Source organism: Rhincodon typus, chromosome 3, assembly GCF_021869965.1.
Source record: "Rhincodon typus isolate 14 chromosome 3, sRhiTyp1.1, whole genome shotgun sequence".
Classification (NCBI taxonomy): Eukaryota; Metazoa; Chordata; class Chondrichthyes; order Orectolobiformes; family Rhincodontidae; genus Rhincodon; species Rhincodon typus.
The window spans coordinates 2,041,510-2,068,154 of NC_063334.1; the positions used below are offsets into that span (position 1 = coordinate 2,041,510).

At 42.2% G+C, this 26,645-nt stretch overlaps 1 protein-coding gene across 3 annotated transcripts in view; it reads left to right on the forward strand.

The window, feature by feature from the left end:
- Positions 1-26,645, forward strand: part of tmod1 (tropomodulin 1) — an 87,168-nt gene that overhangs the window by 27,842 nt on the left and 32,681 nt on the right. For all 3 annotated transcript variants that reach the window (XM_048593202.1, XM_048593196.1, XM_020528406.2), the window contains exons 3-4: positions 9,315-9,471; positions 23,593-23,712. In XM_048593202.1, coding sequence (XP_048449159.1) covers positions 9,315-9,471; positions 23,593-23,712 — 277 coding nt within the window. The remainder of the gene's footprint in view (positions 1-9,314; positions 9,472-23,592; positions 23,713-26,645) is intronic.

A 26,645-nucleotide genomic window follows, 5' to 3' on the forward strand; every position in this document is an offset into this window, starting at 1 on the left:
GTGTGTGTGTGTGTGTGTGTGTGTGTGTGTGTGTGTGTGTGTTTCTGTGTCTTTGGCCATGTAGTATATGGTACATAATGACTGCTGGATGGAGACAAAAAGAAGTACAAAAAAGGAAGTAAAATGTTTCTAATTGGACTGGCTTCACATCAAACTGTACTGTCCCATTACACAGTTTATTTGTGGTGAGAGTTTTATATAAATTAGAGTTGATGTGATACACATTCCTGATCCACATTTAGTGGTGATCAAGGTGATTTGTTGACAGATTGATGACATACAATTTCATAGATTTCTATTTTTAAAGACCCCAAATGTAACTACACAACATTGCATTACTGTAAGCAAAATTCTATCTTTGCATTCACTAATTGATGTTTGACATTTTATTTTGTAACTCAGTGTGTGCAGATTTGGGCAAATGGACCAACTCCACTGCTGCACAAATCAACACACGAGCTGTTTATTTTCGTACCAATTCATATGATTTATTTTTCGTTTGCTATTTTTCAAACATGAGCCAGTATAGATTGGCCGTTAGTTTATAAACCTAATTAGTGGTTTATTTAATCTCAATAGATCAGAGCTTTTATATCTGAAAATGAGAAGGAAATGTCCTCCCACCACAGAAAGCGGCCATTGACTGTGATGTTTGTCTTATTAACTTTGCTTCTTGTTTTACTGACCTATGGTTATATAGCTGTAACGTAACTTTCCTTTCTTCATTCCTCTACTCTGTAACTAAGGATTGTACCTAGGCACTCTGTACCTATGATGGTGCAGTGTTGGTGACATTGTTACACTGTAACTAATCTTGTAGCTGAAGAAGCTGTACCTAGGTACCCTTGTACCTAAGATGGTGCTGTAAGTGGTGACTTATCAACTTATTACTGTACTCATTTGAGCTAATTCAATTCAATTTAATTCAATTAATTCATCCCATTTTTGGTAGGCAGTTCCAATCCCTTTACTCACCTGCTCTTTCCCAATTGCCCTTTTTTTTTCAGGCCTATATCCTATTTCCTATTGAAGGTTACTAACGCATGTTTCCAGTTGATTTTCAAGCAGCATATTCCAGATTCTATTTTTCATCATGATTTAGGATTGAGTAAGAAATCTTGATAAGGATGTTGGAATAAAATGGGAGGAAGCATGACAGGGCATGAACTCTGATACAGGTCCAATGGCCTGCTTCTTTATTGTCAGTTGGATGCAAGATCCTACAACAGAGCTATACCTTCCCATGTAACTGCAGTTTGCTGATGAAATGAAAGAAAAGCAGTCTTGCATTTATGTAGCATTTTCACAACAACTGTACATCTCAAAGTACTTGACAGTCAAGAAAATATTATTGAAGTGCCGTCACTATTTGAATATAAGATTGGCATCAAGTTACATACAAGTCTCAGAATTGGCAAAATTGCCAGTCTCTAAGGTGATATGAGTCACCAGAAATTGCTGCCTTATTTAAGAAACAAGACTCATGAGTAATAGCAAAAGTCTGTCTCCTTCTTTGCCAACATATTAAAGGATATAAAGTCTCAAGGTGAATATGACGCCAGACTCTGTGAATTCACATTGGTCTGGTTCAGACTCCCTAACTTCTTTAAACTAAAATTGGCTTTGAATTAAGCAGGTATGTGACTCATAGAGCTGCTCCCCGCATCTGGTGTCATGGTAATAATTTAATGGTAGGCAAAAGCTCCACCTTGCTGGGTTTTTTTTGGGTGTAAAAGGTTCAATGTCAGGTGGCAATATTCTGCATCCCCAGGACACCAAAAAATGTCCAGCCCACGATTGAATTTGGCTATTTTCATAGGTCCAAAATGCCAGCCTAGATGCTGTTTAGCCCCATGCATAGATTAATAACAACCCTGAGATAACAAGGTGTAGAGCTGGATGAACACAGCAGGCCAGGCAGCATCAGAGGAGCAGGAAAGCTGAAGTTTCACGTCTGGACCCTTCTTCAGAAAATTTTCTGAAGAAGGATCCAGACCCGAATCGTCAGCTTTCCTGCTCCTCTGATACTGCCTGGCCTGCTGTGTTCATCCAGCTCTACATTTTGTTATCTCAGATTCTCCAGCAACAGCAGTTCCTACTATCAATTAATATCAACCCTAATGCCTTTTTTTACCCTTTGAGAAAAACAGCATGTCCTGACTTTAGGCTTGCTGCTACCCATGGGTTTCTCTCTTTGAAGACTCAGTCACTTCCCTTCAGAGGAGTCCTCCCTCCAGTAAGGATCTATGGCATGTGGCTTTTGGAAAGCTCAGTTTCCCTCCATCCAGTCAGAACCCTGCTCCCATAACAATCTGCTCCTCGGCTTATCTTTCCCTGCCACCATACACAGGCCTCAGGGCCTGGGGTTTTCTCCAGTGCTTTGTCTCAATGACCCCAGGAAACTTGAGTCTTGCCTTCATACTTGGAGCATCCTACATGTGTAACACAACACAAGTGTCCCAAATCTGCCAATAAACCCGTTCCTTGTGGTTCAAACACAGACCTTGGGACCGATGGTCTGCATGCACAGGATTACTCTATTTTAAGAAAATCCAGAACTCACAGAGAAATAGTTTCTCGACAAATTATATTAATTGCCTCCACCTGCATGAACTGGATTGGGGAATAGCTAATAGTAACTCTCGTGTCAGTTACCTTGACAACAGTGGCTGAAAAAGAGTAGGGGTGATAACTAATCACCACGAGTTTAGTTTTAATTATATGCCGACCTGTGCCCCATTTATCTGCTTGAGCAGGCGAAAAAGTGGTCTGCAAGAAAGAACCTTTCATTGAGACAGTGAGTGGTTGGGATCTGGAATGCCCTGTCTGAGTGTGATAGAGGCAGGTTCAGGCAATTGGATAACTGATTGAGAGAGACACATTTGGAGGGCTATCAGGAAAAAGTGGGAAAGTTAGACTGTTCCAGTTGCTGTTGAACACACAGTGTTGAATGATGTGCTTCTGTACTGCAGCTATTCCATGACTTCCATGGAAGTGGGGCCCTGTTTGAAATATCTAGGTCAAATCTATTGATACCATCAGATCCTGGTCTGCAATTCCTAGCCAAAGTGGAGGATAGAGGGAGGGCTCAGAGGTAGGGCTCACGCATTTGTTGGGTAAAACCAGCTGAGAGCAAGAATGTGAGCCGGAAGGGGCCCAGTAGATACATTTTTATCTTATTGTTCAAGTGAATGAGCAGCACGGTGGGGCTCAGTGGTTAGCACTGCTGCCTCACAGCACCAGGGACCCAGATTCGATTCCACTCTTGGGCAACTGAATGTGTGGGGTTTGTGTTTTCTCCCTGTAGGTTAAAGATGGGAATTGCAATGGCAATCACTGTAATTTTCCAGTCCTTCCTGGATACTGAGGTCATACCAGAGGAATGGAAATGTTGCACCCTGTATGTGATGTAAGTAGCAATTACAGGCTGGTCGGTTTAGCTAGTCGGGAGAAAGCTTTGGCTCAATCATCCAAAAGAAAATTGAGTTACCTGGACAAGTGTAGGTTAATTACGAAACGTCAGCATGCATTTGGACAAGGAAAATCACATCTAACTAACTAGATTGAGATAACAGTGGGTTGATTTGTTTAAGGGTGAAGACCTTGATGTGGTGTACATGGATTTCCAAAAGGTGTTTGATAAAGTGTTTATAAAAACTGGCTTACCAAAAACCTTGAAGCCCATGGAATAAAAGGGTAGTGGCAGCATAGATAGGAAGTGAGTTGAATAACAGAAAATGGAAAGTTGTGGTGAATGGTTGTTTTTTTTCCTCAGAGGATCTGAACCACTGTTTTTCTTGACATGTTATTAACTTGGGTTTGGGTATACACAGTGCAATTTCAAAATGTGCAGATAACAGAACCTGTAACTATAGGGAGTAAGGGCTTCAAGAGGACAGAAACAGTAAAGAAGGTAAAATGGCTCTAGTCTTGGCTCCAGTGGAGTGTTCTGTTTGTATTGGGAAAGCCATGAAGGCATTAAAGAGGATGCAGAAAAGATTTCCACAAATGCTTCCTGGTGTAATAATTGTAATGAGGTCAGTCAAGTGGACCTTAGAATATGAGTTCCCTGATTGGGGCTGTTAACCTGGCCCAGTCAGGGAGCCCTGGCTGACAGATATGAACAGGAGTGTCAGAGGTTCTGTTCACCCTGAGAGCTGGCTCTGAGGGAGCTAGATCAGTGTCAAGGACATTCCGTGTGTAAATAAAAAGTGACTTGGAGATGGTATACTGGCCTCTGTGGAGTTATTTCACTGTCTATGAGGGACTTCAATTATGTGAAATGTTTGGAGAAGCTGGACGAAAGAGAAGGTTGAGAGGAAATTTCATTGAGGTGAGCAAAGTTAAGAGGGATTTGGATAAATAGATTGAGAAAGATCCACTGGCTGAAAGGCTGAGATCCAGAACACAATATTTTAAAATGATTGGTAAATGAAAAAGCGACAACAGTGATTTAACGCAGTGAGTGCTTAGATCTGGAATGTACTGCCAGAGATTCTGGTGGGGGCAGGGTCAATCATGGCTTTCAACAGGGTAAGCTCCTGAGAGAGAGAACTTGCAGACCCTCCAGAAAAAGAAGAGGGAATGGAACTTAATGTGATGCTCTTGCAGACAGACAGCACAGACATAACACCCCAAAAGCCTTCTTTTGTGCTGTAATCATTCCATGATTCTCTGATTTGTAAGTTCAAAATTAACACTGCGGTACTCTGTCAACATACGAGCCCCTTTTATGCGCAGAACTATTTTTGTCGTATCTAGACACTGAACTAGTGCAGGAATATACCGGAAACTCCTGCTGTGACTAATTTTCCAAATCTCACCTTTTGTCCTAAATGTTGAAATCCTGTCGCTTGCTTTCTGTGTGGTTGTAATTGAATTGTCAGAGTCAGCATGTTTTATTACAACAGACTTTAGCATGGTATTCATTATACATAATGGTTAGAGTAGTTTTTTAGTTGTACGTGGGTGGGAAAGCCTGTGAAAGCCTCCTGAATAGCCTGTTATGTGATAACCATTAATGTACTTCAGTGTGAAATGGTAATTTTTCAGATCACAGCTTTGTAACAGATATGAATGAAGAGGTCTGGGCTTTACAAAGTTTTCACACTACAAATGGACACTATGTAGTCCATTCTTTTCGGATCATGTGCTTGGCAATGCAATATTTAACGTTACATCATCTGTGGCCTTGTAGCTCTTATTCTGGCAATCATTCTACTCTTGTTGCCTGTTGCATTGGCAGCACCGACTGTTCAAACAGCCCCACAGTGATTCTGATTATTTCGTCACCCACCTGACAAAAAAAAATTTGCTAACACGTTTCTCCAATCAAAGGGTAAATGGGTAATTGTCCCTAAGATCAGTTGGGTGGAATCTGACAGGGCTCTGTGATGTGGGCAATGGGGAGATTTGTGACGGAATCAGACGAAATATTCAGTGATACCCCTCTCAATGTTGGCGGCAACTCAGTCTGTCTTTCATGCTTTTGACTTGCAGTGTGGTGAAGTTCTCACTAGGTAGCAGCAGGTTGTCGATTGAGAGGGATTATTGCTTGATAAGTACCTTGTTAACAGCATAACTTGCCTCATTAATATTCAGCTTCCCATCTTACCAAATGTGCCAAATAAACTAGATGCTGAGAAAGTTCAATGTGGAAAGTAGAGTGGTACCTGGCAGGTTCAGCTCACCCACCCCTTGCATTTTGGTTCAACACCACATAGCACCTCAGGGCACCAGCCACATTCATTCCTTGTCCATGGACATGGACAGTCTCTCATGATCATTGTGACACTTCTCTGCTACAATGGCAGGCCACTCAGGGAGCACAGACTTGCATACCAGGCACTCAACTCACAGACTGAGCCAGAGCTGCATCTCATGGCTATGCATTAGCTGTCTTAGTGCTCACTCACCCAGTGCCCACCTACATGCTCACAGCATCCCTGCCTCGCCTTGTCTTGCTGTGCCAATTAGAATCTCTGAGACAGGACCCTCGGGCAAATGCCTGTGTGAAGTTTGCACATTCTGCCTATGATGTGTGGGTTTCCTTCGAGTGTTCAAGTTAATTTATTTAACCATGTAGGTTTCCTCCTCGTGTTCCAGTTTACTTCCAAAGTCCAAAGATGTGCAGGTTAGGTGGATTGGTCGTGCTAAATTGCCCATAGTGCCCAGTGATATGCAGGTTGGGTGGATTAGCCATGGGAAGTATGGGATTATGGGATAGGGGCGAGTAGGTCTTTGTAGTGTCAGTGCAGACTCGATGGGCCAAAGGATCTCTGTCTGCACTGTAGGGATTCTATGATTCTAGAGTGCAAGTCTGTGCGAAGGAGTACGCCTGAGTGTGTGCTCACATTCTGATACATATCAACAAATGAAACGAATTAGCGCCCTTCAATTAAATTAGAATTGTTTTAAAATAAATCTATGCTTTGAAATAAAGCAGGCAAAATGGATATTTGGTGATGCCATTTCTTTTGGGTACTATCTTATATCTGACAACTCAATCACACTGACCAAAATTATCCCAATTTCAATAGCTCGCCTGTGCTCCAGGAGCTGATCCTGGGACACAGTTGGCCACCTGGTTAAATAAATTAACTAATGTCAGCCCAGCTTCCAGCTCCTGTTAGCCTGGAGGCTGTGTTGCTCGTAATTGTTACTAGGGGAGGTGATGGCCTTGTGGTGTTATCACTGGACTGTTAATCCAGGGACCCAGGTAATGTTCTGGGGAGCCAGGTTCGAATCCTGCCATGGCAGATGGTTTAAATTTGAATCCAATCAAAATTTGAAATTAAGAGTCTAATGGTCACCATGAATCCATTGTCAATAGTTGGGGAAAAACTGATCTGATTCACTAAACTGCCATCCACACCTGATCTGGACTATATGTGACTCCAGACCCACAGCAATGTGGTTGACTGTTAACCGCATTGGGATGGTCAATAAATTTATGTGGGGAGAAGGTGTAAACTCCACACAGAATAGGCACAGTGGTCAATACTACTGCCTCACAGCACCAGGGAGCCAGGTTCAATCCCAGCCTCAGGCGACTGTTGGTGTGGAGTTTGCACATTCTCACTGTGCCTGCCTGGGTTTCCTCTGGGTGCTCTAGTTTCCTCCAACAGTCCAAAGATTTGTAGGTTAGGTGGACTGGCTGTGCTAAATTGCCCATAGTGTCCAGGGATGTACAGGCGAGGTGGATTAGCCATGGGAAGTGTAGGGTAACAGGGATAGGGTGGAGGGTTGGGTGTGGGTGGGCTGCTGTTTAGAGGGTTGGTACAGACATGATGTGCTGAATGGTTTCTATCCGCACTGTAAAGATATTAGGTGTCAAACCTGGGACCCTGGTACTGTCAAGCAGCATAGCTAACCACTGAGCCACCGCGCTGCCCCCAAGTAATTTCTCGACTTGTGTAAAATAAAACGTAGAGTTTCAGAAGCTGGAAATCTGAAACAAAAACAGAAACCACTGGAGAAGCCCAGAAGGTCTGGCAGTATCTGTGGAGAGAGAAACCGGGTTAATGTTTTGGGTTCAGTGACTCTTTATTAGAACAGCTGAAACGTTAACTCTGCTCTCTCTCCCCACAGACGCTGCCAGGTCCTACTGAGCTTTCCCAGCATTTCCTGATTTGGCCTGAATAGCCAGACATACATAACCTACAAAAGTGAGACATATTGATGGGCAGATTTGAGCGAACACGATAATGCTGGGTTTTGATTGTCGAGATGGAGGTTAAATGTTGTATTGTGCAGCTTGATTGTCTGCTAGTTTGTCCAACCGAGAACAGTGTGAATGGACAAAGAGGAAAGAGCTAGTGACGTGTTACAGAAAATTGTCAAAATTACAAATGTAGGATTACCATGCAAATCATTCCAGTATTTGTTTCATTTGTTGGGGGTTTCTCTGTGTTTCAAGTATTCTTACCAGTCAGAGATTGTCTGACTGACGCTTCTCTCATGAAGTGAGGCTGTGAAAAATAATCATTCTATCACAGTGATCTGAGGTAGGAAGGAAGCAGATAGCTGACAAAGGGAAAAATTCAGCAGGAGGCTGATTGGGATCGACTGTATTTAATGTAAGGCCATAGATCTCTTGGAATGATTGAAGGTCGGCAAGAATATTTTGGGCGTAAATGCACTTTAATTCAATGCCTAAGGTTACTTCAGCAATCTGACCATGGCTGCTTCATATTCAACATACTGCAGGAGAACATAAACTGGAAGGGCCATCATTAAAAGGAGTTTGGGTGCCAACAGTTTAGGTAAGCTGCCAAATAGACAGTGTGACGCCTCTGACTTGCATGTCCAGAAAACACAACAACTCCTGCACTGGGGAGAATTACTGAACTCTGGCCAGCAAAACCTAAAGGCCATACACTTTTCTATCTGCTCGTGTTCATTGCATAGATTTTTTTTTCCAATTCTGATTTCATTTTAGAGCCGAGTTTACAATTTGAGAAAAATCATGCCTTCCTCAACAGGCTTTGTCAGCTTTTTCAACTTGATGCATAAATCCTGCTCACAAACTAAAAGCAGACTGAACGGTTTAGTCAAATGCACTGTTTAGACACGTCACAACAATGCATTCTGATCTGAAACAAGTCCAGTTGTTTCTCCTTGAACTTTAAGGAGCCTTGGAGAAAGTGTCCAGTCAGCAGTCCTGATGAACGCAGTCTGCTCCATCACACAAACCAACCTTCCATCCACTGACTCCATCTACACTCCCCGCTGCCTCAGGAAGGCAGCCAACATCATCAAAGACCCCTCTTACCCCGGTTATAATATCATGCAACTTCTTCCCATATGGCAGAAGATACAAAAACTTAAACACACGTGCCAACAGGTTCAAGAACAGCATCTTCCCCGCTGATGTTAGACTGAGGAATGGACCTCTCAAATTTCAAATCTAATGTTGATCTTTCTTTCTGTGCACCTTCCTTGCAGCTGTAACTTTGTATTCCTCGCTGTGTCCTATCACCCTACGATCTTTGTATGGTATGATCTGCCTGTACTGCACAAAACAAAACTTTTCACTGTACCTAGGTACATGTGACAATAATAAATCAAATCAAATCAAAATGCTAAATTTGAAAAGATTAAAATTGTAGCTTTGTGCCCCTGGAAAAGCACCTTCTTCCATCACTCACTCATCTCATATTGATCTATTTTCTTAAATCCCTTGAATTAACAATGGGTGAGATTAGGTTTGTGCCATTAATCTTTACAGCAATCCAACAACTGTTCCCACTGGAGATATAAAATGGCATGTGCAGCCACTGGAGAAAATGTGAACTTTTCTTTTCCTTTTCCAGAATGACCTTCTACCTGTAGGACTAAGGCAAAAAGATCAGACAAAAAAGGCACCCACAGGCCCATTAAATAGAGACCAGCTTCTGGAGCACTTGGAGAAACAAGCAAAGGAGTGCAAAGACAGAGAGGACTTGGTTCCTTATACAGGAGAAAAGAGAGGTAAGTGATAGTTTTATGCTGTTATAATATTTGCAAGCTCTGTTTCTAAATTAACTGTGAGCGATTTTTACCCCAGATTATTCTAGGGCAGTGTGCTAATAGTAGCCAGTAGATTATTTTTTATGTGAGAATCCATCTGGTACAAGTCAAGGTGTGAAATGAATGGCTACTCCTACCTCTCATGTTTTTCATCAACTCCTCACTCTCTATATTTGAGGATACGCTTCACTTACTCAAATTCAGGGAGCATTGGCACAGCTTTGATGAGACAAGCTTCAGGATTCACATAATAACAACAGAAATACTCAACAGATTCGGCACAGAGTTAATGTTTCAGGTCAATGGCCTTTCATCAGGACATAGTGTATAACTGTGTGCAAGTGTTTGGATTCTAGACCTCTCGTTGTGCCTCAGCATCCGAAGGGAGCCTTCGGTTTAACCTTCTTAATCTGGAGGTTATTCAGCAGCCGCTGGGGGTTGGTGCTAGTTCTGGACTTGCTGGCACATTTGTTCCTCCTTAAATTCTCTGAGCCTTGTTGTACCATGCCTGCAGTGACAGTAACTCATGCTGTGGCTGGATCCGTCAGTTACAGTTCCAATAATCTGGGTGGGAAATATCAGAAACAGAACAGGCCCTCAGTAATGTGATAAGTCAGATGGACATCACACTCAAATATGAGTTTAACATTGTCCTCCATACAGTGGGACATAGCGGATTCTGACAAGGAGGGATGCCTTGATATGGACCTTTGACATAGGACCCTTATTCCAATGAATGCAGCACATGTTGCAGCCATACCGCCATGTCATACAAGCACAGGAAATGGGGTGGGATTACCGAAATCCTCCTCCAATGACCCCTTCTCCCATATCACCCAAGAAAGGCAACAATTGCATGTAAGATTATTTGGTGAATACTTACAGATCAAGGTGAGAGATAAGCATCTCCATGGCCTTAAATGGCAGACGGGATCTCGGATTGCCTTTGCGAATTGTGACCTGAAGTCACACTTTTAAGGTCACCTATGATTACAACCTGCTGCACAAAGGTGACTAGCTTCACTCTGCACTGACCAATGACATGACCAGGGTGTGCATGCCACAGAGTTGGACAGTGCATGTCTTTCACATGCAGGATTCTGTGATTACAGATGACTTCACCTTGTACTGTGTGAGTGCCTGATTGATGCAATTGGCCCTTGAAAGGCCTCACCTCACTCACAGATAGAACCCCACGTGCTCAGGCAGATAACAAAAACACGTACCTTGTCACTCTAGTTTTGGTAGCAGCCATTTTCCATTTCCATTGCGTGTTAATGATTCGGATGAGAATGGAGGCCAATGCAGCTCATGCTTCACTGATTGGTCGCTGAGCAGTAATCTAGGTGACCCCACCAAATGTTCACATTCCTTTCTTCCTTACACTGTGTACTGGATCTTGATCAGTTGACCCAATGGGCCGAAGAGTGGCAGGTGGAGTTTAATTTAGATAAATATGAGGTGCTACATTTTGGAAAGGCAAATCAAGGCAGGATTTATACACTTAATGGTAAGGTCCTGGGGACTGTAGGTTCATAGTTCCTTGAAAGTGGAATCACAGGTAGATAGGATAGTGAAGAAGGCATTTGGTATGCTTGCCTTTATTGGTCAGTGTATTGAGTATAGGAGTTGGGAGATCATGTTGCGGTTGTACAGGATATTGGTTAGGCCACTTTTGAAATACTGTGGGCAATTCTCATCTCCCTGCTATTGAAAGGATTTTGTGAAACTTGAAAGGGTTCAGAAAAGATTTACAAGGATGTTGCCAAGGTTGGAGGCTTTGAGCTATAGGGAGAGGCTGAATAGGCTGGGGCTATTTTCCCTGGAGTGTCGGAGGCAGAGGGGTGACCTTATAAAATCATGAGGGACATGGATAGGGTGAATAGACAAGGTCTTTTCCCAAGGGTGGGGGGAGTCCAAAACTAGAGGGCATAGGCTTAAGGTGAGAGGAGAAAGATTTAAAAAGGATCTAAGGGACAACTTTTTCACGCAAAAGGTGATGCTTGTATGGAATGAGCTGCCAGCAGAAGTGGTGGAGGCTGGTACAATTACAACGTTTAAAAGGTATCTGGATGGGTATGTGAATAGGAAGGGTTTAGAGGAATGGGCTAAATGCTGTCAAATGGGAGTAGATTTATTTAGGATCTCTGGTCGGCATGGATGTGTTGGACCAAAGCATCTGTTTCTGTGCTGTACAGCTCAATGTTTCCATGATCCTGTCACTTATAGATTCATACAATATGGAAGCAGACCCTTCAGTCCAACCAGTCCATGCTGAACATAATCTCAAACTAAACTAGTCCTACTTGCCTGAGCGTGGGCCATAACCTTCCAAACATTTCTTATTCATATACAGGTAGTTCTGCTATAATGCATGTTTCGTTAATGTGAGTTGGCTGTAATGTGATTGATGAAGAGTGGACGCTGTTTGGATAACACAAATTTTCTGCTGTACAGACATAACGATTTTTCTACAGCAACCTCCTTATAACATGATTTTCCATTGTGCAAGGACACACAAGAATGCAACTATCGCATTATAGGAGAATTATCTGTACTTATCCAAATGTTTTTTAAACATTGTAACTGTACCCGCATCCATCACTTCCTTTGGAAGTTCATTCCACGCATCAACCACTCTCTGTGTAAAAAAGTTGCCCCTTATGTCTTTTTTAAATCTTTCTTCCCTCGCCTTAAAAATATGCCCCTAGTCTTGAAATCCCCCACCGTAGGGAAAAGACACCTGCTATTCACCTTATCCATACCCAACATGATTTTATTGACCTCTATGAGGTTACTCGTCAACCTCCTACACACCAGTGAAAAAAAGCCCCAGCCTATCCAGTCTCTCTGTATGACTCAAACCCTCCATTCCTGGCAACATCTTGCTAAGTCTCTTCGCTTCTGGTTCTGATCATTTACATGTTCCCACCCAACTCTTTCCTTTATGTCTTCATCCCACAATACCATCTGCCGGAACTCCAGCCCTACAGCTTAGATATGCCAATGATTCTGGTGTGCTGTACATCTATCAAAGCCAGGGTGATGGGGACCTTTGATTACACCCGTTCTCCCCACACTAACCCATGTCCTCCAACGCACTGCCATCTCCCACCCTTGTATGTTGAGTTACTCCTTGTCACAGTTATCATCCCCTCTGCATCACAGCATGGTGCCACCAAAGTCCATTGATTTCTCCAGCTTCTCTACCACAGCAGTGGCTGGATAACCCATCTTGACTTTCAGGTTGAGCTGTAGACCTTTATGTCCATGCTAGAAAACAAGGCAAGACAGAACTCCCATGAACTTTCAAGTTCTGAATGAGATAGCAAAGCACAACTAGACAAGGCAGGGATGGTGTGACTATCAAGTAACTTTAATGCCACATAAATGCCAGGCTATGACCATCACAAATAAGAAACAATCTAACCACCATCCCTTAGCATTCAACAGTGTTGCCATCACTGAATCCCCCACTATCAACATCCTGGGGGGTTATCATTGACCAGATAGTCAACTGGACTCACCACATAAACACAATGGCTATAAGAGCAGGTCAAAAGCTAGGAATACTGCGATTAGTAACTAACCTCCTGACTCCCCAAAGCCTATGCACCATCTACAAGGCACAAGCCAGAAGTGTGATGGAATATTCCCCACTTGCCTGGATGGGTGCAGCCCCAACAACATTCAAGATGCTTCACGCCATCCAAGACAAACAACCCGCTTGATTGGCACTACATCCATGACCATCAACTCCCTCCACCACCAACGCTCAGAAGCAGCAGTGTGTACTATCTACAAGATGCACGCAGAAATTCACCAAAGATCCTCAGACAGCACCTTCCAAACTTCCATCTAGAAGGACAAGGGCATCAGACATATAGGAACACCACCACCTCCAAGTTCCCCTCCAAGCCACTCACCATCCTGACTTGGAAATATATCGCTGTTCCTTCACTGTCACTGGGTCAAAATCCTGGAATTCTCTCCCTAATGGCATTGTGGGTCAACCCACAGCAGGTGGACTGCAGCAGTTCAAGAAGGCAGCTCACCACCACCTTCTCAAGGGCAACTAGGGACGGGCAATAAATGCTGGCCCAGCCAGCGATGCCCACAACCCACGAATGATTAAATAAAAATCCAAGTAAGTGCAAAATTGATGAGAACTCAGTGACTGAGGTAGACCCTGCTCTGATGTGCGAGATGGGTGCCTTTTCCTGTGCACTAAACAACTAGGCAGCAGCATTGCAATGTAAGGGGTCGGTGTGCTCCAAAGTGCAGCTTTGATGTGGAGAACTATATTCCAAGTTAGCCAGAAATGTGCCATGATGTGCTGAGGCCAGTGCGTGTCTGATGCCAACTTTTCTTGCCCTGAGGCAAGGGCAGGTGCCACTGCCTGTGGAGTGTATTCTGAGATGTGGGCGACTGCCAACCAAGTCAGAGGTGCCCGGCAGGAATGAGCAACCAGTTCGAGTTTCGAGCTACCCACTCTGCTTTTCACATCAGGAATTACCACCATCTTTGTGACACATGGGAGAATGCCAAACTGCGTATCAGTGAGGCAAAATCAGGCACTAATCAGTTTTTTTTATATTCATTTGTGCAACGTGAGCGTCACTGGCTGGCCAGCATTTATTACCCGTCCCTAGTTGCCCTCAAGAAGGTGGTGGTGAGCTGCCTTCTTGAACCGCTGCAGTCCACCTGCTGTGGGTTGACCCACAATGCCATTAGGGAGGGAATTCCAGGATTTTGACCCAGCGACAGTGAAGGAATAGCAATATATTTCCAAGTCAGGATGGTGAGTGGCTTGGAGAGGAATTTGAAGGTGGTGGTGTTCCCATTGTATCTGCTGCCCTTGTCCTTCTAGGTGGAAGTGGTTGTCGGTTTGGAAGGTGCTGTCTGAGGATTTTTGGTGAATTTCTGCAGTACATAGTACACACTGCTTTACTGAGCGTTGGTGGTGGAGGACATGGATGTTTGTGGGTGTGGTGCCAATCAGGCGGGCTGCTTTGTCCTGGATGGTGTCGAGCTTCTTGAGTGTTGCTGGGACTATACTCATCCAGGCAAGTGGGGAGTATTCCATCACACTCCTGATGTGTGCCTTGTAGATGGTGGACAGGCTTTGGTGAGTCAGGAGGCAAGTTACTTGCGCTGTATTCCTAGGAATTTCCTATTTCCATTCCTGAAAATGCACACAAATGTAACTCCTGTTGCTCACTTCATTCCTTGATTCCTATCTTGCTGTTCAAACCTTAGGCGGAAACTTGGACTTTCTTTCTCAATATTGAGAATCTCATTTTTCCAATCTTGCCGTATTTTTCCCAGCTGACTCACCAGGTACGCACATCATTCAGGCATTGAGAAACATCAGCCCCCGATGCATTTTTCTTCCACTGATCCCAGTATTCCCTTGAGTATTTCCAATCCCTCCTCATTCCCATTTGAACGAGTGCCTGTCTAGATCTTGCAATTGCGAGTAATTGTTAAAATAAATTGGTGCTTAGCATTGACAAGGTGTGTACACTGAGTGTGCAAGATAGTTCAAGATCTGAAAGTAAAACTAAGAGATTACATGACTAATCTCTCTTCTGCAGCCTGCGTGCTTCCATTTCGGTTCAACAGACAGGATACTGTAAGTCCAAAAAAATCCCTTTTGTTCAATGTCATATCTTAATGCAAGTCAAATGGCGATATTCCAAGCCTGTCATTGCTGGGTTTTGAACACGTGTTCAAGATTCTCAATCTAGGTCTTTGAATTATCCCAGTGGGATAGGGAAGTGATTGTGATATTGCACTAGAAATTCACCTCTCTTATTCCAAGCACCTGGCCACGTGCTATTTGAATTTCCCACCTCGTTTCCACACACTGAGCTCTCTGCCATCAGGCTCTAGCAGTATTCCAGTGAAGCTCAATACAGGCTCAAGAATACTTTACAGCCCCAGTTCAGGATTCAGTTTAAGAATTTCAAACTGTAGCCTTTGCCCCCCCTTTCTGTTTCCATATTCAGTGAACTTTCCACAAGGAAATTCAAAACTTTTCACCGCAGAATCTTTGAGCTGATCCCATATCTCATAAGAATAACAATCTGTTTGACCCCTTTTTCAGACTAAAAAGGAGTTATTTTGCCTTCAAATACAAAGCTCCCATAATATTTTATGTTTCAATTTATAACTACTGTAAACACACTGAATGGCATCCATTTATCAGAAGCTTCACTTACTGTATTGTTTGACATACTGCAGTAGTGCCATTATTCTCAGAGTCATCACAAATGTGAAAAGATTTTGTTAAACCATCCAGTTAACCTGACTGACAAACTCTGGTCGACAGATTACACACCACCAATTTATAGAAGAAACCAGAACAAAACTAAGATGAACAAATAGTCTTCAACCAAAGATAACAAAGAAATATGAATTACTAACTTAAAACTCTATGTTTCTAACCCTTCTTAACTATCGAACCACACACACAGACAGGCTGAATGTAAAGACGTGGATTTTAAGGTTGAAGAGAAACAAGGTCAAATGCAGTTGTATAGTTCCAATCTGGAGGACAGGACTCGATGAGTGGTCTTAGTTCAATGTCTTCCAGTTTCCTTTGATCTCTTTGTATGAAGTTGTTTGCCTCAAAGTTCAGTCTTTCAGTCACTGGTTGAGAATTGATCCTATGAATACCCCGTAAGGCTTCTTTTCCTTTCCTTTGGCAGGGCCATGGAAATGGAATGTGAGAACAGTTAGCAAGAAGTAGATTTGCTGGTACTTTTCACACACAGGAAGGAGAGGAGCCCTCTTGATGCTTTTCCTTCAGAACTTAGTTTCTCTAACCTGACCAACCAGTGTCATTGGGCAGGTTTGGCTCGAACACAAAGAAATGGAGGCAATTTGGTCTGAATTTGTTACCTCCTCAGAGTAACAGAATTTCTCACATCCCTGTTAGCTCCACTTGCTTTGCAATCTGCAGACAGCTCCAGTAAACATGATTTTAAAACTGCACTCATTTTCTATACAGTCCCTTTGAGTCAAAGCAACACTTTTCTCGATAGTTGAAGTTGAAGTTTTGGGTCGGGACCCTTCTTCAAAAATGGTTTTGTGAAGAAGGGTCTTGACTCAAAACGTCAACTTTCCTGCTCCTCTGATGCTGCCTGGCCTGCTGTGTTCCTCCAGCTCCACACTGTGTTATCTCTGACTCCAGCATTGGCAGTTCTTACTGTCTCTGAATCTCTTTGAATACTGTCTTTTATATTAATCTGAGAACTAACTGTCTTTTCATTTCTGCAATCCACATAAGCATTCGGTTCATTATCATTGCTCCTTTCTCTCCAATTTCTGTCTGTGTTTGCATACAAAGGTTTACCACCCTCTGTGTGTCTTATAGATGGGGCCTGATTCCTAAATGAATACTGTTTGCAATTTCTTTCAATTACAACAATTCTGAAAGGTTTTCAAAATCTTGATTAACTTCATTGCTCTTATTATCAAGCAGATACCATTTCTTTATCTCTAGCAAATTTTTCAGAAGCCTGATTCTGGCTCTTCCTCAGGTTTCTACATTTTTGCCTTTAAATTCCTAGGACTAACTTGCATACATGAAACACAGCACTCTGAACAGTATCATAGTCTTCAGACTGTTCATTGGAAGGCATCAAATAAACTTCCTTTGCTTTTCCTACCAAAACACTTTGGAATAGAATTGTCCAAATTTCTCGTGGTATCTCTAATTTTGTTGGACCTTTCTCAAATTGCAAGAAATACATATTTATGACTTCACTACATTTAGCCACTAGGCAAGTACAACTTGCCAAATCTACCTGTTACTCTAGGTCCATGTAATGAAAATGTTTGTATATCAAGTTCAAATTCCTTGGTTTCCTTTTCTTTGCAATTCTAATTCAACGTTTTACATTTCCCATTTTTGTTCCTTTCTTTCCAGTTCAAGTTTCTACTTTTTCTCTATCTCTTAACTTTCTTCATTTGAGCTGAATCCGAGCAACCTCTGTCTGCATTTTGTCAGGAATGCCATTTCTTTCTTCAAGGTTCACGTACTGAGCCAACACCCCAACCATTCCTGCCTTGTTATTGCCCATTTTTCAATCCAATTTTAACTTTTCCACCCATTTTTACATTAATCTCTGTTAACTGTTGCAATTTGGCCAAATCCCCTCCATAAACACCATAAGCATTCAAGGAAACCTTCAGCAGAGGCATAGGCATTTTAACGTTACTTTGAATACAGCAAAAGTTACTCTGAGAGCTTGTCCATTTAAACTCCTGTTAAACCAGGGCACTCATCTTGGATTCAATATCCTGCCACAGCCTCCCCAACTTGCTACAGTTCCCATAATGATCAATAATTTTTAAAAAGGAATTCAAGTTTCCAGTTAATAGTTGAATGGATGATGCAACAAAAGTTCAAAATTTAAGATGTAGACTGATGAACAAAGTAAAAGCATTATTTCATAAATGTCATTTTGTAGGCAACATATACTTTAAACTACAAGACAGGACTTGTAACACAACTCAAAAAAATAGCATCATGTATAAGTTGCAATGTTCTGAAAGCAGACCTTCAATTCTCCTAGAAATGGTCCGGAATGATTTTTAAGTTCCCAAGAGTTTGCTTCTGTTCTTTTCAACTCTTATCCTGGTAAAGTGTAACCCAGGACAGTGTGAGTATTAATTGAGATCCTCTGTGTAAGCTAGGTCAATCTTGCAACTTTATTTCAATGCCTCATGAAGTTGTTCTTTTCATTCTTTTCATGAACTTCCACATGCATTTCAACCCAGTGAACCAATGGTCTTCTGGTCTTTAGCAACACTCTTTCCAAACTCTGGCAGGCTAACTATATCTGAACATTTTCAGAGATACCTCAGAAATACTTCATCTCTGAAAACACCTTATATGCAGGTAGAGGTACTGATTAGCTATCCCTAGAGAGCAATGTTCCCATACATCAATTGATGTGCCAATGCATAGCTTCCACTTCTTTGAGCTGTTATTTCACTTGGACTTCAGAGGGTCCACACAGCAGCAAGAGGAATTAGAGGGAACATTGCCTGAGAACCCAACCATCTTTCATTTGGAACTAAATGGAATGGTCACAGAGCAATTTTTACAGCCTGACTTTCTCAACACTTTTTCTGAACTTTGGAGATTCTCAGTCTCCGCTGTTGCCACACTGAGGTTTATAATTATATTCTGTGTCCTAAAAGACAGCTTTTGGTGTTTTAGCTTTTGGTCCATAGACTTCTACAAATGTTTCATGAATAAATATCATAAATGGCTAAGAGCTTCTAATAAAATGGAATGCCACTGGGCAGTAATATAATGCGTGCCTGCTTGCCTTGATCATGAAGCAAAGTTTATATCTGGCTTGGTCTGCTGTCAGTACAGTTTTTGTTATTTAACTGTTGGTTCTAAAAGCAGTCATAAAGATCCGTATCTTGAAGAGACAGTCATCATAAAAAAGGGATATTTAGATGTGAAGCTTTGCGAGGAGAAAAAAAACATCTTTATTACTTTTTTCAAAACACGGCATGTTACTTTCATGAAATAAAGTCTTTCAGCTTTTTCTGTAAACATTAAGAAGTGTTAATGTCTCATCGGATTCTTCACATTCTTTTCAAGTGAGACCAATTACCAATCTTAATCCTGTTCTTTTGATCTCCCTTTCTCCCTCACTTTCTCTGTCTGTGTCTCTCTCTCTCCCTCTCTTCCTCTCTATCTATCTCTCTCTCGTCCTCTCTCTCTCTCTCTGTCTCTCTCTCTTTCCCTTTCTCCCTCTCCCTCGCTCTCTCTCTCACTCTCTCCCCCCTTCTCTCTTTTTTCCTGCATTTGGAAGTCTTTGAAAGATAAATTTCTTTGCTCTTTCTTTGGAGCCTCTCATAACTCTGTCTTTCATTGATAATTCGTTGGTATTTTTCCTTCCCTTGAGGCCTCCTGATTTTTTTTTTATTAAAGTCCCTGTACAGTAATACTATTGGTGAGGCAGTGGTGTAGTGGTATCACTAGGTTCATCAAGCTAATGCTCTGGTCCATGCGTTCAAATCCCACCATCACAGATGGTGAACTTCTGTTTTTGAAATATCTGGAATTTTAAAAATAAGACGGAAGCCAAATGACAACCATGTAAATTATGTTAAAAAAAAAATCTGGCTCACTAATGTCCTTTAGGGAGGGAAATCTGTCTTCCTTACTTCATCTGGCCTACACGTGACTCCAGACCCAGAGCAATGTGGTTGATCCTTTGGGTTGAGAATAAATGCTGGCTTAGCCAGTTTTTTTTTTAAATTTCAAAATATACTTTATTCATTTAGAAGTATCTTTGTATATATACAAAGTCACCAAAACAATTTGGTTCTGTATAGTAGCACATCAAGGAAACAAACATTGGAGTTTGACTCTATCCAAACAAACAGAAGGCATCTCTCACTCGAACCAGGCTATATGTAAATGCATTTGAGGTACCAGGAGGGCCCGATAACAGAACGGATTCCCATCTAACTGCAGCAGGAAGACCTCAGACAGTGTCTTTCTCCGCTGTGCCTTAATGCTCACATCATAGGAATGACTGTAAGAAAGTGCAGATTGTTATAACGTTTAGTGAATCATCAGTGTGTTGATGATCACCAGCATGACATTGGAGGTCATTATTCTCTTTAGCCTGATTGAAGAGGGATTTCTATACTGGTGATTTTGTAACCTAAGTAGTTTCTTGAAAAGATAAATATTTCTCACCTTGAGTCACCTTGTGTTCCAGTAACACTTGTTGTGATATATTTTATCTTGTAATTGTTCTTCAGTCATCTAATGGCTGCTTCTCTGCCTCGACAGAAATAGCTGCAACTACATTCCATCCTCAGCTGTGTATTTATTTCTTGAAGGGATCTGCCAGCCAGTTGTTGAAAGGCGTTATGTTGCACATTGCTCCGACTGAGTTTCATTATAACCAGCAACCAACACCCCCAACTCCTTCTCGTCTCAAGTTACTCAAAATTTCCTGGTAACTGATGTATCATTGTGCTAAATTTAGTCGCAGAATTGAATTTTCAAATTGTCAGTTAGAAATCCCTTACATTCTCCCACCTTGATCATTCCTCCCCCTATTCGGGCCCCTACACTCGCACCCAGTCCCAGAGGCTTTGGTCTATCTGACATTAAGACTGAAATACATCAAATTCATTTAGGTCTGTGCTTTCTTCTGCCAAGACAATCTACTGCAGAGCAAAGATAAATTCTAACTTGCTTGCCCCGCTGTCAAATATTTCCTTAAACCATTGCCCCTCCTCCTCCATCAATCCCAGGAGCACACTGAACTCTTGGACCTCATTGCCACTAAGAGTGACACCATTTGCTCAACTGTCTCTGCTATGTCCCTTTCTTCTGCCATAAATTGTAGACAGGTAACAATGTCTTCGTTCCAGCACATGTCATGAGATTAGTGCGGCACTGTGGGTCAGTGGTTAGCACTGCTGCCTCAAAGCACCAGGGTTCAATTCCAGCCTCGGGTGACTGGCTGTGTGGAGTTTGCACATTCTATCCATGCCTGCGTGGATTTCCTCCGGGTGCTCCGGTTTCCTCCCGCAGACCAAAGATGTGTAGGTCGAGTGGATAGGCCATGCTAAATTGTCTGTAGTGTCTAGTGTGCAGGCTAGGTGGCTTAGCCATAGGAAATGTGGGGTTACAGGGATAGAGTAGGGGACTGGGTCTGGGCAGGATGCTGTTCGGAAGGTTGGTGCAGACTGGATGGGCCGAACGGCCTCTTTCTGCACTGTAGGAGTTCTGTGATTGTAAGTGTGAAAAAATGCTGGTGTCTTCTGAACTAGGGTTCACGTCTCGAACAAATAAACTCCAAACGTATGATTTAGGAGCAGTAATGCTCCTAACATTCATTAGACAACGTCAACATGGACTTTGTTTTATTCATTAACGGGATGAGGGCATCGCTGGCTAGGCAGAGTTTATTGTCCATCCCTAATTGCCCAGAGGGCAGTTAAGAGTCAACCACATTGCTGTGGGTCTGGAGTCACATGAAGGCCAGACCAGGTAAAGATGGCAGTTTCCTTCCCTAAAAGACATTAGTGAACCAGATGGGTCTTTCCCAAAAATTGACAATGGATTCTTAATTCCAGATATTTATTGAATTCAGATTCCACCATCTGCCATGGCGGGATTTGGACCCAGGTCCCCAGAACATTATCTGGGTCTCTGGATTAACAGTCCAGAGATAATACCACTAGGCCATTGCCTCCCCTTATAAAAAGGAAATCATGTTCAACAAACCTAATAGAGATTTAAAAGGATGTAACAAGGAGAACAGATAAGGGAAAAGCAGTGGATGTGGTGCATTTCAACTCTTACAAAGCTTTTGATAAGGTTCCACATAAGAGGTTAGTGTGCAAGTTTAAAACACATGGGAATCAGGGGTAATATAATGGGATAGGTTGAGAATTGGTTAGCAGACAGGAAGCAGAATGGGAATAAATGGACCTTTTTGGAGTGGAAGGCAAACTACTAGTCCAGGAGAAGCAACACCAACAGAATGAATTTAGCAGCAAAGGGAGAACTCAAGCTTTAGCAGCAGAGAGAGCTGTATCTAGCAGCTTCAACTCGAAAACCCCAACTTCAGCAACTGCACCCATTCATGCTTCTTTTGTCCCCTTTTTAAAAGAATCCCAAAGCTATTTACACCACTTTCTACGGTACAGACACTTCATCACCAGGTTCACCAACTCCCTCTTAAAGGCACATATCGTCACGGCATGGGGTGGGATTGAAGACAAGGGGTTGTGGTCTCAGAATACAGGATAGGCTATTCCAGAATAAGATAAAGAGAAACTCCTTCATTCAGAAGGTGGTGAACACATAGAAATTTCTACCACACAAGGCATTGGAGACTAAGTCATAATATATTTAAAAAAGAAATAGATTTCTAAAGGCATCAAATGGAATGGGGAGAGATGGGGAGAATGGTGTTGAGGTAGAGGAGTAACCATGATCATAGTGAATGATAGAGCGAACCCAGTGGATCAAATGACCTATCCCTGCATCTATTTTCCATGTTTCCATGTTTCGATTTGGCCCTTTGCAATAAGACCATAGCTGATTTGTTCATGTTGTGAATTCAATGTTCCTGATAACCTTCAATTTCCTTGACAAACAAAAATCTACTTTCGCCTTAAAAAGTATTCACTGACCCTGCCACCGCTGCATCCTGTGGCTAAAAGCTCCAAAGCTGCATTACCCACTGAGAGAAAACAATTCTTCTCATCTCTGTCCTAAAAAGGGTGAACCCTAACTTTAAACAATGTCCTCCTCGATCTGGACTCACCCACATGAGGAAACATCATTTCAAAGTTGACTTTGTCAAGACCATTCTGGATCTTATAGATATCAATCAAGTCACTTCTTACTCTTCAAAACTCCAGTGAAAACAAAGCCAGTCTGTCCAAATTTTCCTCATAAGACAACTCACTCATGGCAGCTATCAATTTAGGGAATCTCTTCTGAGCTGTCTTCAACACATTTATGTCCTTCTTTAAATAAGGAAATCAAAACTGAACACAGCGTTCAAGGTATAGTATGTGTAACTGGTGCATAACTCCTTACTTTTTATGTTCACTGAAGGTAATATTCTTTTCCTATTCTTCCTGCCAAAGTGAACAATTTCACATACTTCCACCTTATACTCCAGCTACTGGGTTTTTTGCTCCTCGCTCACCTATCTATATTTGTCTCCAAATTCCTCAAGTCCTCTTTCCACCATACAGTACGTTTCTATCTTTCCTAGTGTCATCTGTAAAGTGTGAACTTGTTGTATTTGGGCATTCTTGCAAAGCCTATTAAACCGGCCGTTTTCTTTGATTTTTTTTGAGATAGGTGCATTCCTGTCATTTATTACTCAGCTCTAGCTGCTCTAAGAGGGTGATAGCAGTCAATTTTCTCCTTGAATCACTGTAGGCCGTGTGGAAATGGAGTTCCCAATGGGGTGTTGGGGAGTGAAGAGTAGTTGAACTAGGTTGTGTTTTTATTATTTGCACAGACTGATGTGTTGCCTTGTTATTCACTTCTTTGAATAGGGAAACCTTGGATCCCCAAAGAGAAGCCTGTGCAGTTAGTAATTGACAGTGTTACCCTGGAACCAGAGCTGGAAGAAGCCTTGGTCAATGCTACTGATGCTGAACTGTGTGACATAGCAGGTAAAGGATGCTCATACTTGGGACTGGATTCATTTTGTAGTGCCACTTGCCAAAGATGAGACATTTTCATTATGATTTGTTCTTTTTTCTGTGACTGTTCCTTTGGGTGTATGTTGTTTTCAAATTTTCATGTGTCTATCCCTGGCCGTGCCAAGCTATTTACTTCCTGCATTAGAGTGGGCAGCTGTGCTCCTAGTTTAGGGTAGATTTGCAACTACTCTTTAGTATTGCAACATGAGAAGTGGCTGTTTGGTTCCAATAGTCTGTGTCAGTCATTATCCTCCACACAAGTAATACTTCTCATTGCATATACCAGCTTGTTCCCAAATCCTTTTATCCCACAGAATCTTCTAATGTAAATTTCTCTGTTAACCTGGTGACTGCTTCATTCATTAACCTGAGTAATACATTTCACAGCTTTATTGCTCTTTTTACCAAGGGTTTTCATCATTCCTGTCTTAAACTCTTTATATTTGATCCTTAATATCTATACCTTTTCTGTCCAGTGAGGAAATCAGAACACTTATTGTCCTACAATTAAAGATTATCCTCATGAGTCAAATCTATCAATTATTTCACTACCCAAATGATAACTTTCACCCTAGCTATTTCATTCCTTGTGGGCAGAAGGCCAATCTGAGATTGTGGAGTGTGGATCAGATTTGCATCTCCCCACACTTTTGGTACATCTTTAAGAATGAGACTATAATGTAAGGTGTAATATTAGCGATGATCCCACTAGACTTATAGTCAATGTCAGACTTCCCCAAGTTCCTCTGCCTCTATTTGCCCACTCGGTTTAAACACTGGGAAGACAGGTCCATGGTTGGGCTGTTCAAGAGAAGATAGGACAATGCGAGGCATTTCACAGAGGAGGAGGTGTCAGGGGAGCAAGGGGAGAGAGTAAGCAATGGCTTGAATGGCCATCTTACCACATTGTGTTTCGGACAGGAAAAGTGATGAAAAAAGAAAGCACCCATGGAATAAAGATTCTGTAAGGGGCAGGTGTCATCACCCAGGAGCCAATTTTCTTTTTACGCCGAGATATTTTCACAGTTGTCCACAGTAAAGTTATCCATTTGGACGAATAAAGGATTGATCAAGACGCTCTCTAGACGATATAAAGTTAATAAAAAATTACAGTGGATGTCCAAAGGGATTTGGGAGTATTGTAGGCAGGTCTGAACACCACACCTTAGGAAGAATATATGGCCTTGGAGGAAGTACAATGTAGGTTTACAAGAATGATATCTGGACTTTAAAGGTTAAGTTATGAGGTGAAGTTGTACAAGTTAGACCTGTTTTCTGTAGAATTTAGAAACTTAAGGGGTAATCTGATCGAAGTCTACAAGACATTAACAGGAAATCACAGGGTATATAAAGATAAACTATTTCCGCTGGTTGGGGATTCTAGAACTAGGGGGGGATAGTCTGAGAATTAGGGCCAGACCATTTAGGACAGATGTTAGGAAGCACTTCTACACACAAAGGGTGTTAGATGTTTGGAACTCTCTTCCACAAAAGGCAGTTGATACTGGGTTAGTTCTTAATTTTAAATCTAAGATTGACATGGTTTGTGAAATATTTTGTTAAACAAAGATATTAAGGGATATAGGCCAAAGGCCAGTATATGAAGTTAGGCCACAGATCAGCCATGATCTCATTGAATAGTGGAATAGGTTTGAGGGGCTGAATGGTCTACTCCTGTCCCAATGTCCCAATGTAAGGCAATAGATGGAAAGACTCTGTTTACGAGTGAGTAACCATTCTGAAGAGAAATGCGAAGAGAGAGGCAGTGGTCTTTTGATTGAAGTTATCTAGGCCAACCGAGCTAGATGAGACAGAAAGAGGTCAGTGAGATTAGACCTCAGTAATGTCCTGGGTGACAATTAGGTGAGTTTAGAGGCAGAATCAGATGGGTTTGAAACAAAGTAAAGATGTTAATACACCTGCAAAATAACTTGAGCTAAGTAACTTAAAATTAATTAACTGATTAAAAATTCTGATAAGGAATAAGCGCTAATATTCCTTCTGTTCATTAATCTTCACTGTTTATTTTTCAGCATTCATTCTGTTCTTTCGCAAACCCATGTCATCACTCATTTCATTTGCAATGTTCCTTGGATTGTAAGGTCATCTTCATTTATAAAAGTTCTTCATTGATCATGTCATGTCGTACCTGGTGAATGTGAGACTGTACCAACAGGAATGTGTGACTGTCCCTGCTGGAATGTGTGACTGTCCCTGCTGGACACTGCGAGACTGTACCAACAGGAATGTGTGACTGTGCTTGCTGGACACCGTGAGACTGTAGCAACAGGAACGTGTGACTGTGCCTGCTCGACACTGTGAGACTGTAGCAACAGGAATGTGTGACTGTGCCTGCTGGACACTGTGAGACTGTACCAACAGGAATGTGTGACTGTGCCTGCTGGACACTGTGAGAATGTGCCAACAGGAATGTGTGATTGTGCCTGCTGGACAATGCGAGACTGTACCAACAGGAATGTGTGACTGTGCCTGCTGGACACTGTGAGACCGTACCAACAGGAATGTTTGACTGTGCCTGCTGGACACTGTGAGACTGTACCAACAGGAATGTGTGACTGTACCAACAGGAATGAGTGACTGTACCAACAGGAATGTGTGACTGTGCCTGCTGGACACTGTGGGACTCTACCAGCAGGAACTTGTGACTGTGCCTGCTGGACAATGGAAGACTGTACCAACAGGAACCCGTGCCTGTGCCTGCTGGACAATGCAAGACTGTACCAACAGGAACCTGTGCCTGTGCCTGCTGGACAATGCGAGACTGTACCAACAGGAATGTGTGACTGTGCCTGCTGGACACTGTGAGACTGTACCAACAGGAATGTGTGACTGTGCCTGCTGGACAATGTGAGACTGTACCAACAGGAATGTGTGGCTGTTCC